General features: G+C 43.2%; 1 protein-coding gene across 18 annotated transcripts in view; it reads right to left on the bottom strand.

Moving 5' to 3' along the window:
• The window catches only part of ABLIM1 (actin binding LIM protein 1), a 247,649-nt gene that overhangs the window by 178,817 nt on the left and 56,607 nt on the right, over nt 1–12,225 (bottom strand). For 9 of the 18 annotated variants that reach the window (XM_036335879.1, XM_036335885.1, XM_036335886.1 and 6 more), the window contains exon 1: nt 1,117–1,264. The exons of 1 other annotated variant lie outside the window; for it this stretch is intronic. In XM_036335879.1, the coding sequence (XP_036191772.1) occupies nt 1,117–1,174 (58 nt within the window). In that variant the 5' untranslated portion in view covers nt 1,175–1,264. Of the gene's footprint in view, nt 1–1,116; nt 1,267–12,225 lie in introns of those variants that run through there. 8 more of the 18 variants (XM_036335880.1, XM_036335887.1, XM_036335888.1 and 5 more) reach the window with 3 other exon arrangements.

Below are 12,225 nucleotides of genomic sequence, written 5' to 3'. Positions count from 1 at the left end.
TGATGTTTGTCAACTTTTGTCTTCCCAGTACATGACGGAGGCAGATCAATAAATACAAAAGCACATTTCCAGATTTTTCAATCCCCATCCTCTTTTAAAATAACGTCCATTTTCAGGAGAAACTTTTATGGCACAAGAAGTCACCATGAATTATTCATCAGCTGTGGAGTGTGCCAACCCCCAGCTCCTGTGCCTCTCAACAAGTGTGTGCATGTGCCATGCAGCGTACTCGGGCTCCAGCCCTACCAGTCCCGGGTGGGAAGGCAGAGCTGGGCTCCGTCCTGGCGAACCGAGACGAGTAGGCACTCGGAAGTGAAGGCGGGAGGGCACAAAGCCTGTCTGCCTTACGTGGAATTACCCACCGGCTTACTTTGCAGAAACCAAAATAAGTTACAATCTCTTATCTCAAGGGGCCTAGCATCAAAAGAAACAGCGCAAATTGACACAGTCTGCTGGTTTTGATGGAAACAGCCAGCAAGATCGCATTGGGCTGCCTCTGAGGCCCCGGTGTTGTCTGCGGGCCCTGGGGATCTGCGCAGGAGGCGCTGGGCCATGCCTGCAGCCAGCCAGCCTCAACAGAGAATGAACTTGCCTGTCAAAGACAACTGTAGGGGAAGCCTTCCGGGGGCAGCATCCAAGTTCAAACAAAGCACCCAGTGTGCCCCACCCAAGGAGACAAACTCCATCCACAGGGGGATGAAAGATTTCATTGCAAAGCTGTGTTAACACAGGTACTGTCCTGGGAATGAGGGAAGGAAGAAAAAGAGCAGGTGAGCAGAAATAGAATCAGAGGGGTTTCCCCACAGCCACTGAAGGCTCTTTTTAAAGTGCTCCAACAGACCAAGCCGCCTACATGTAACTAGCATAGCCCAACTCCTGCTATAAAACAGCTGTGTCAATTTTAAATTCCCATTATATTCATGATATCTGTAAATATGTTGATATATAAGATATGCATTTTATACACATATGTATCGTGCACATTCATAGATCAGAGTGTTAACATATTATAATAAGCAAAGAATCATCTTCACCAATAGACAAGACCCTGCATCCCTCCCCATCTGGTCTATGTCAGACAGTACATATGCGAGTTTACAAAATGGACCGTCAAACCTTGGTCGTCCCCGACAGCAGGCTCGGGATCCATGAGCTGAGCCGGCTCCCCGGGCATGGGCGTGCACAGACCTGGGACCTCAGGGATCCTCACTAGGGGCTGGCGCACGGAAGGACGGCGTCCACTCCTCAAGGGAGAGGCTTGGTGGGGCCCTGGCTTGCCTCCCAGGAGTTTGTGGGCTGACTTGGGCTCCAGCGAGGGGTGTGCCACCAGAGGGTGTGCCACAATCTAGCTCAGGAAGAATGAGGAGTTTCCTGCATGATGCTAGCTCCTTCCTCATGTACGGAACCCACAAACCCTTATTGTCTCCCGCCTCCGTCTCTTCCCGATTCTAAAGACCACGGCGGCTGCTGACACACCTGTAAGAAACTGTCCGGCCTGGAGGCCGCTATCACAACACATCCTGCATGCACCCCGGATTCTCCTCCACTCTGCACCATCGGGGACCCAGACTTTGGTCACTGTCATCCCACAATAATGCAAACACACGAGACAAAGAAAGAAAAGGGTGGGTGTCCCCATGCCTCCTGCCTCCTCTTTTCATTTAATAGAATTACCATCCCACCAGATGGGCTTTTTATTATTGTTTTTAATACTGGGATTTAACAAAAATGCTGTGAACAGGGAGTTGCCTTTTCCTCCCACCCTGACTGTCCATCGTGGCTTCAGATGTTGTTCCAGGACAAAATGCTGGTGTGAGACAAGGCCTGGGCACTGAGTCCTTTACACGAGACCCAGGCTGCCTGAAAACAATGACCTCATCCGGAAAGGCTCAGGAAAGAGGCATTTTTCCCCTGGCCAGTAATGCCCGACGCAGGGTTGGATTACCCGCCACCCACAGTCCAGTGTTTCTCCCGGTTATTTTTGAACACCGGAGCTTTTGCAAACTGGAAATGCTGTAAAGACACAGTTTAAATGGGAGAAGACACTTCGGATAAAATATTTCCAGCATCAGAGACTGGTGTTGGCTAAGAGGTAGACGGAAACTGGCATCATTGTTTTAAGTGCGATCATTTCATTCCTGCAATAAAGGCATAAATCCCAGCTCCCACAGTCTCCCCATTGACAGACTATGCAGTCGCATTGTTTAGATACACAGTTTGAGCAACGGAACTTTCCCAGCTTCCTCTCTTCCTCTCTGGGTGGTATTTTTGTTGTTTTATTTTGAAATGGCTCTGGGGAGAGCCAGACTCATGGCTCTCCGCCTCCCCCCTCCAGGCCAGGCCACTGCCTGGAAGTTTCTGCCCCTGATAAGGTCCTCCTGACTTGGCCCCAGCGCCAGGCGCCAGATGAAGGCGCACGACTGGAGGACTCATTGATAACATGCTTGGCATTGCAGAGCTGTCACAGGCTGGCGGCTGCCAAAGGCCCATTGCATTTATTGAAATCCCCTGATTGCGCCTAATGCTTAGCATTCTCCTGACAGTGAGTCCCTGCCTTAGCCCTAGCGTTTTTTGTTCATGTCTCGGGCTTCTTACCATAAGGACGGAATGGAAGTCTTTATAGTTGCGTGTGTTTTTTTAATCCCCTGAGCCTTCATTCTGGATGTAATGGACGCCAGTTTTTCCTACTCCCTTGCAGTCTCAGATTATCATTCAGACCTGATTTGAAATGAAAGGGGGAAGAAGAAACCACACGTAATGCTGTAGCTATTTTCTGGGGCTAATACAGAATTCTAGTTTAAAAGCAACTTGCACCAGTTCCTGGCTTCTTCCAAGGCAGGGCGGCCCGTGAGGGAAGGTTGGGGGTGGAGCGTGGGGGGCGGTGAGAGGGGCAATCCGATATTGAAAGTGACTTTTTGAACAGTTAGCCAATAAAGGAGTTCCTTCCTAGTCATGGTCCCCCAAATTTGACTTATTGGTTGAGCCAGAGATAATTAGATTGGCAATTTATTAGATTCCAGAAACCAACTGCTTAAACACGGTTTAAAATGGACAACTATTTCCTAATCAAATGGCAATGATACCCCTCCAATGACCTTTGCAAATCAGAGATAGTGCTCTGTGTCCTTCACCTGAGGCAACTCAGTCATCTTAGGAACCTGGAGAAGTCTTTACACCACCATGCACCCCAGAATCCTGCCCAGGAAAGCAACTGTCAGCCAGAACACTTAACACATAAAAAATGCTGCAAATTGCATAGGCACCTGTACTTGAGAAATGCTTGGTTAAACACCATTAAACAGGTTTCTTATCTGTGGTCTTCTCAGAGACATGACTATGCATGTGTGCCCTGTAACATTAAAAGGATAAGGTCAGAAGCACTTTCCAAATTTATTTGACCAGCAAGCCCCCGACCCCAGCACAAATATTAACTTCCCACAAAGCGGAGTTTGGAAAACATTGCTCTAGGGAAGGAGAGAGCAAGAAGGGATGTTAGAGATCATTTATTTCACAGCACCAAAGAGGAGAAATCTTAAAGCCAGAGGAGTTTAGGGAATATCAAGTTAGGTATAGGTTCTTCTTTCTTTCCTTATTGAATGGGACCGTTTAAGAAATTCAATTTTCCTCTTTCCCAATGGAATCATTTCTCTTATGGAATTCAATTTGCTTGAAGTTTCTGTCTCTTTGGCTTAGTTTAAAGGCCACACAGCAGTCTGAGGAGGACAATTCTGCCTGCCAACATTTGGGTCTGCTATTTGGATGCGTGATAGGCCAGTGCGCCCGGCTCTGTCTGGGGTGTGATCCCAGGGATGGTACCATGCCCCAATAACATAGATGCCGCACGCTCTCAGGCACACAGCACGTCCTACGACATATTCTGTTGACAGGCCCGGCCTAGGTCTGCTTTGTGATGACAGAATAGGACACGGGGCCTGCCCTAATGCAATTTATGACAAGGCTGAGAGGGAGAAGAGCAGCTATCAGTAACAAAACACGCACAGGGCCCTGCCCTCATCTTTTATTAAACTAAGCAGAAGAGACAGAAATGTCAAGCAAATTGAATTCCATAAGAAAAACGATTCCATTGGGAAAGAGGAAAACTAAGTTTCTTAAAAGGTCCTATTCAATAAGGAAGAGGAACCTAGATCCCACCTAGAAAGACACAGGAAAAAGGTCAAATACGGATTTGCCATCTCCCTTGAACTTGTGTTCCAATGACATTGCCGATGATAATGATACGGGAAACCAGACTGGAACTCGTGGAGTTCCCCTGTGCAGGATGGTTCCGGGCTCTTGTTCAGTGGAGTTGAAGAATGGAACCACGGACAAAGGGTGGCATAGTAAAAGGTGGAAATTTATTGAGAAACAGGGACAGGCTCCCATGTGGGGAGGGAAAAGGAGTCACCCTGAGTCCCTTTTCTCTACCGTTTATAAAGGCTGCAGATCTTTGTGCCTTGATGTCCCCTCTGATTGGTCACTATCCCCTCTGATTTGGTCACTATGGCAACTTCGGAGCTCAAACCTCTGTGAGGTACGTGAGGTTCCCTCCTTCTCCCTTATTGTTTTCCTATTCCCTTTGGGCTCTCCTCTTCCCTCTCTGAATGAGGGGTTTCCTTTTCTTTATTTTGTAAATGTATATTTTCTGCAGCTCCCAGCTCCCTTATTCTATGGAAATGTACCTTCTGCTACCCCAGCTCCCTTATTCTATGGAAATGCACCCTTTGCATTTCTGTACCCCTGTGCTTTTTCCATGGACCCCTTCTTTCCTAAAATTTCCTAACCCTGCCTATTTCACCCCTAAAAACTCCTTTCAACAACATAATAACATTGAAGAGACAGGGTGCAGATAAAAGGGCTTCAAATTTCAGCCTGGGAAGTCAACAGCTTATTGGGGTGCCAGGCTCTTTGGCAAACCAGAACTTCCAGATTTTTGTTGCCTTCACTCGTGACAACTGGTGCTTATCAGCATATCTCAGCTACCATCCCACACAACATTCTCCTCACACACCTGTGAAATTCTCCGAGTTACAGTCTCTCTGGTTTCCTTCACTAGATCTCTACCCAACTTTGATGTCAATTTGCTGAGAACTGGGCCGGATTACTCAAAATCTTGCCCTGCTAGCACCAGTGAAGTCAAAGACAGGTTTTGGAATCCAGGATCAGGGCTCCTCGCCCAGGCCCAGGGCGTGCCTCCCTCCTCTGTCCCCGAGGGCAGCAGGGGAAGAGTCAGAATTGGTTGTCTAAAGATTCTGTGTTTATTTTCCGGGGCTGCTATGACAAAACACCACAGAGTGGGCGGCTTCAACAACAGAAACGTACTAGTATTTTCTCACAGCTCTGGAGGCTGGAAGTCCCACATCAAGGTGCCAGCAGGTTGGGTTTCTGAGGTCTCTCTCCGTGGCTTGCAGACGGCCACCTTCTCCTGTGTCCTCACATGGTCATCCCTCTGTCTGCACAGGTGCCTGGTATCTCTCTCTCTTCCTCCATGTCCAATTATTCTCTTCTTATGAGGACACAGTCAGATTAGATTAGGGCCTACCCTAATAACCCCATTTTAACTCAATTACTTCTTTTAAGGCCCTATCTCCAAATACAGTCATGTTCTGAGGTCCTAGGTGGGTAGGGCTTCAACATATGAATTTTGGGAGGACATAATTCAGTCCATAATAGATACTGGTGGGTCTTTTTATCCACAATCACCAAGTCCTAGGGCTATGCTGAGGCCTCCTCACCCAGTCTGGGTTCAGTAAGAACAAGAATTCACAATAATCTGAATCTCTTGGACCCAAGACTCGGAACATGCTGGAGGGGGAGGGAGAGCACAGAGTTCCAGGTCAGACTTTCCCTTTCCTGGTTGATGGGGTCAGAGAGAAACAATTCTTGGCCTCACTGGACACCCACACAGCCTAGCTTCTGCCCCGCCCCCACTCATCACGAGCTTATTAAGGTCACTTGGAGGTGGATTTTTAAAACATTTAAGTGGCACTTACAAAACCCTCTGAGTCAGATATGCACAGCTACTAAAAAGTACGAACTGGAACGACAGCTGGAATCTGGCAGCCCCCAGGCCTCTCGTGTCTGGGCCAATGCTCCTGAACTGTGAGGTGATGGGTCCTGGGAGCTGGCACTGGCCCCAGACAGCTGTCCCAGCAGGCCAGCCAGGAGGCAAGCCAGCCTGGCCGCCCCACTCAGCCCCGGGCCGCAGCACCAGCAAATGTCAGCGAGCGGGAAGGGGAACCCGCACAGGGCGAACGTGTCGGACTGTGCTTGCTTCACATAGGGTGTGTGCAAACGACCTCTGATGGCGAATGAGACATTCTGGGCTCATGGGCGTCTAACCCAATTGGAGCAGAACAAGACCAAAGAGCGAGCAACATTTACCACTAAAGAGAAAACCTAAGCACATCCTTCAGTCTAATAAACCTTGTTAATTTGGATTGCCCTAATTTTCAATTTAGTAACTTAGCTATTCTTTACATCATCAATTAAATAAATGTTTTTATTGAGTTCAGAGAGAGGAAGAGATAGAAACATCAATAATGAGAGAGAATCATCTATCTGCTGCCTCCTGCACGCCCCCTCCTGGAGATCAAGCCAGTAACACGGACATGTGCCCTGACCAGGAATCAAACTGTGACTTCCTGGTTTATAGGTCAATGCTCAACCGCTGAGCCGCACTGGCTGGGCTATTCATCAATTTTAAACTTAGTTCTCAAAACCTTTTCATATGAATAGAAAATTCCATAATTTTTCCTGGGGTTTTAAAAGATCACTTTGCCATTTCTTTGGTATACAGGAAGTGCTTTAAGGTAAAAATTGCTTGAATCAACATATTATTAAACATATTGATGACTGTATCTTAGAGACCTCCTGCACATGCAGCACAAAACCAGCAAAGAAACAGAAGGGAAAATTAATCCCTTAAATAGAAATCTCCTTATTCATCCCTCTATTAATTCATTAACACATATGAAAAAATACTATGAATCACTAGACATTTAAGGAAAACAAACAGCACAAAGTGGGACCAAGATGAAAATACAAGCCTATGATTCTAGAGAAAACAGATAATTCAGTCAACAGAAAAAGATCTAACTAAAAATGCAAATTCGGTTCATATTCTCTAAGGTATTTGAGGACACACTGTATCCATGAAATAAAAATGGGGAAACATTAAAGAAGCAATAAGAGAAAAAGAGAGTTTGGGGAAATTACAAATGATTTTAGAAAGAAAAGAAATTTAATAAGTAGGCTAAGAAGAAAATGTCAAGGAGATCTTCAAGAAGGTAGAACAAAATAAAAAAAGAGAGAAAATATGAAAGAAGAATTAAGAGAGATGGAGAAACAGAGACAGCAAGGGGGAGAAGAGAATAAAAGTAAATGCCCAGATCTGAAGAAGGACATAGGTTTTCATATTGAAAGGGCAAGCTAGGTGCTGAATAGACTGAAGGAAAAAAGACAAACAGCCAGGCATGTCCTGGTGGGATGCCACAGCCCTGAAGATACAGAGACCTCCAAAGGATCAGAGACCAATTCAGGACGCCAAGAACTCAAGCTGCGTCAGACTTGGCAGCTACTGTGATGTCAGGACACAGGGAAACAACGCCTCCCAAGTTTTAAGGAAAACACTGGATGTCTATACCAGGTCAATGAAGCCTGTGGGCAAAACGAGACATTTGCAGACTGGCAAGATCCCATTGACCTCGCAAGCACCCTTCCTGAAACAAACAAAACAAAACATTATTTAAAGACTAACTCAGACAGAAGGAAAAATTAATCATCAAACATAAAGCTGTAGATGCCAAGAAAATATAGAATTAGTTTAAGAATAAAATGGAGGTGGGGGGGGGGAGTGGAGGACTAGAATCCCACAATGACAGCTATGTAACAGATCCAAGAACCAGTGAGTCCTACTTAGAGCATTGTCAGAGGGCTCAATGAAAACATATTCAGGAAGTAGATTTCATTCGACAAGTTAGTATGACTAGGAGTATGGAAGACCTTAGTGATGTTATTAACACATTCATTTGGCTTAGCCAAAAAAAAAATGAACTGGAATGAAAAGTTTCATGTAAATTTAAAAATCTGTGTAAGAAAACCATAGTGCAAATCTGAAACAAACTAAAAGTAACATAATTTTGAACAAAAAAAAATTTTTAAAGTGTCCTTTCATGAAGATGCTTGACAATACTTGAGCATTCTCTTCTAACAAGACAGATCCAGTGCACAGAATGGCAATTCCTTTCCTACAGATGCAATCACTTAACAAAGTAAAATATACACATGGCCACTAAGCACATGAAAAAGTTCTCAAATAATGAACCATTAAGAAAATGCACGGGGGCGGCGGTGGTAGCAACGAAGGATGCATCCAGCTGGCTCCGCTGCGGGGACTCCCCGGCAGCGAACACAAAACGGACATCATCCAGAACTACAGGAAGGCTGGCTGAGTGTAAATTCTACAACTAGAAGGAAAGAAAAGCACACTGAGAGCCAGAGAAGCTGCGGAAGTAAAGTGCAGAGGGAAGCAGCCAAAATGCGGAGACAAAGAAACAGGTCACAAATGGCAGAAATGGAGGAAAGCAAATGACTGGATATAGAGTTCAAGGCCACGTTTATAAGGTTTTTCAAGAATTTTATGGAAACCACCGATAAATTTAGTGAGTCCCTCAATAAGTATAGTGAGACCCTGGAGGACATGAAAAAGGACCAACTAGAAATTAAGCATACACTGACTGAAATAAAGAATAATTTACAGAGATCCAACAGCAGACAAGAGGATCCCAAGAATCAAGTCAAAGATTTGAAATACAAAGAAACAAAAAATACCCAACCGAAAAAGAAAAAAGAAAAGAGATTCCAAAAATATGAAGATAGTGTAAGGAGCCTCTGGGACAACTTCAAGCGTACCAACATCAGATTATAGGGGTACCAGAAGAAGAGAGAGGGCAAGATATTGAAAACCTATTTGAAGAAATAATGACAGAAAACTTCCCCTACCTGGTGAAAGAAATAGACTTACAAGTCCAGGAAGCGCAGAGAACCCCAAACAAAAGGAATCCAAAGAGGACCACACCAAGACACATCATAATTAAAATGCCAAAGGCAAAAGATAAAGGGAGAATCTTAAAAGCAGCAAGAGAAAGACAGTCAGTTACCTACAAGGGAGTACCCATACGACTGTCAGCTGATTTCTCAACAGAAACCATGCAGGCCAGAAGAGAGTGGCAAGAAATATTCAAAGTGATGAATAGCAAGAACCTGCAACCAAGATTACTTTATCCAGCAAAGCTATCATTCAGAATAGAAGGTCAGATAAAGAGCTTCACAGATAAGAAAAAGCTAAAGGAGTTCATCACCACCAAACCAGCATTATATGAAATGCTGAAAGGTATTCTTTAAGAAGAGGAAGAAGAAAAAGGAACTCTTACCATTTGCCACAGCATGGATGGAACTGGAGAGTGGATAAATACCACATGATCTCACTCATTTGTGGAATATAATGAACAACATAAACTGATGAACAAGGACTGATCCAGAGATGGAGAGGCATTGATTGGACTGTCGGGCCTTGGAGGGAAGGTAGGGGAGGGTGGGGGTAAGGGGGAAAGATCAACCAAAGGACTTACATGCAAGCATATAGGCCTAACCAATGGACACGGACAAAGGGGGAGTGAGGGCATGAGTGGGAGGGGGTAGAGGGTAACGTGGGGACAAGGACACATATGTAATATCTTAATCAATAAAAAATATATTAAAAAAAAGAAAGAAAATGCACATTTAAATCACAATAAGATGCCATCTACCAAACAAAAATACGAAATGTTGGTGAAAGTGTGAAATAATCAGAACTCTAATATATTGCTAGTGAGACTATGACATGGTACAACTTTTTTGTAAAAAGGTAGGGCATCCTATATAATAAAAGCCTAATATGCAAATTGTCCCCTCGGGCAGTCAGTCATTCAACTGGGAGACCAGGAGTTCAACCGCTCGCTATGACGTGTGTTGACCACCAGGGGGTGGCATGGAACATAGTGGTTGTCGGCGATACAGCACTGGCAGTGGGCAGCAGTGCAGGCGCTGCCAGCCCTGATAGACCCCAATGAGAGTGGAACCATGGTGGGATGGTGGAGCAGGTGAGTGGGCGGCGCCAGGCCAAGGCGGATGGGAGCAGGGGCCCAGGTGCTGCCGAGGGTCCAGAGGTCAGCTGGGACCTGGCATCACCGGCCAGGCCTAGGGACTGCACCCATGTACAAATTTTGTGCACTGAGCCTCTAGTGTTATTATAAAGTTAAACATGCCCTTACCCTTTGACTTAGCAATTTCTCATCTAGATGTTTATCAAGAAAAATAAAAACACAAATTCACAAAAGACATTTCCATAAATGTTCAATAGTAGTGTTATGCATATTAGCAAAAAATTATAAACAAGTCAAAGATCCATCAATGGTATGGATAAGAAAATTGTGGCATAGCTATATAATGGGTTACTATTCAGCAATGAAAAGGGCCGAATCACTTCTATATACAACAACACAGATGAATCACACAGACCTTATGCTAAGCAATAGAAGTCTTACACAAAAGAGTTCATAATGTATGAATCCATTCATGTAAAGTTCTAGAAGAAGCAAATCTAATTAGAACTGTGGCTGGCTGGGAGAGGAGTTCAATGACAAGGGATACAAGAAAATATCTGGGATGTGGAAATGTTCAATATTGTGACAGAACTATATATTGCATAGATGTATTTATGTGTAAAAATTATGTGGCCAAGATCTGTACCTTTCAATGTATGCCAATTATACCTTAAAAAATAAGTATTAAAAATAATAGAGGGAGTGGCAGCTTGGATGAAACAAGAATGGCAGAGTATTGATAATTGTTGAAACTGGGTGATGGATATGTGAAGTTCATTATACTGCTTTGTTAAGTTTTTATTGTAAAAATATTCAAACATATGCAGAGTAAAAAATATACACTGAATTTTAACTTTGTATGACAGCAACATGACCAGATGTTTAGAATTTTAGTATGTTTAGCTTAAAGATTCAATTGTCTAATTATTATTATTTCTTTTTGAATGAAGCTAAAAAATAAGATTTCAGTCTTCAATTTTTAAGCATTTCCTCTAAATACCACAATGTAAGTGAGGGAAGGTTTTATTGCTAATAATAATAATAATAAAGATAAACTGCATATAATCATTAATATGCTATCTTTCTAATACATTGGCTTTTGAAATACCATAGATATTCCAATGTGTTATAGAAGAATTTTAGTTAAATGAGTGAAACGTTTGAATCTGGTGAAGCTGAACTTGAGAATAAGAGTTTACAGAATTTAAAAAGTTTTAATGAGAAGAATGATTTACTTGTATTTTAACCTCTATTATTTATTTTTTAAATCTTTAACCAATGGTCTGTTTTGACAATACTTTGAACAATATATAAGAATAAAAACACTTTAAAACAGCATAACACTCAATATCACTAGAAGTGTTCATATGAATAAGTCAACTCCACCAATGAAAATACAACCTTAGTTACTAAGCATTCAGCAGTTCTCAGACCATTCATTCTAAAAAATGAAAATATTTAAACAATTCATTTGTTGGATTTCTAAAATAAAAATTATATCAGCTATCACTACTGATTTTAAATGTGAAATGTGGGAGTATCCAAGATGAACTAATTCAGACATTCAAAAACTCCAATAGGAAAATTCTACATATAATTTATGCTGAATAAAACTTACTAGTTATGATACATAGAAGAGACTGAAATACTATGAGCTTTACAATCTTAGAAAGAAATAAACTAAATAAAAATTATTTATGCTTCTTCAGCCTGGAATGCTTCATATCCCCCTCATAGACATCCTCTCCACCCACTGATCATAGCAATTTTATCACCTTCAACACTCAGCTCAAAGGCCGCTTCTTCCCTAAAGCTGTCCCTTCTGATCCCAGTCCAAATTCATCACTTTATCCTTTGTGTTTAACCTCATTCATAGCACATTCACCTTATAGGATTGCTTACCTCTGTACGTGTCTTTTAACAGGTCTATGTTTTTAGTAATGGTGGAAGAAGTGGTAGGTATTACTGTACCCATTTTGCAGATGAGAAACCAAAGACTGAGAAAGAAGAAATAGCTTCCCCTAAGGTCCCATACCTCCAGTGGCAGCACCAGGGGCCCAGTACGAACTGGCTCTCAAGCCCA

This window comes from Myotis myotis, unplaced genomic scaffold, assembly GCF_014108235.1.
Source record: "Myotis myotis isolate mMyoMyo1 unplaced genomic scaffold, mMyoMyo1.p scaffold_m19_p_15, whole genome shotgun sequence".
NCBI classification, from domain to species: Eukaryota; Metazoa; Chordata; class Mammalia; order Chiroptera; family Vespertilionidae; genus Myotis; species Myotis myotis.
The sequence above is the reverse complement of the archived record's forward strand: the minus strand, read 5'-3'. Positions and strand labels throughout refer to the sequence as shown.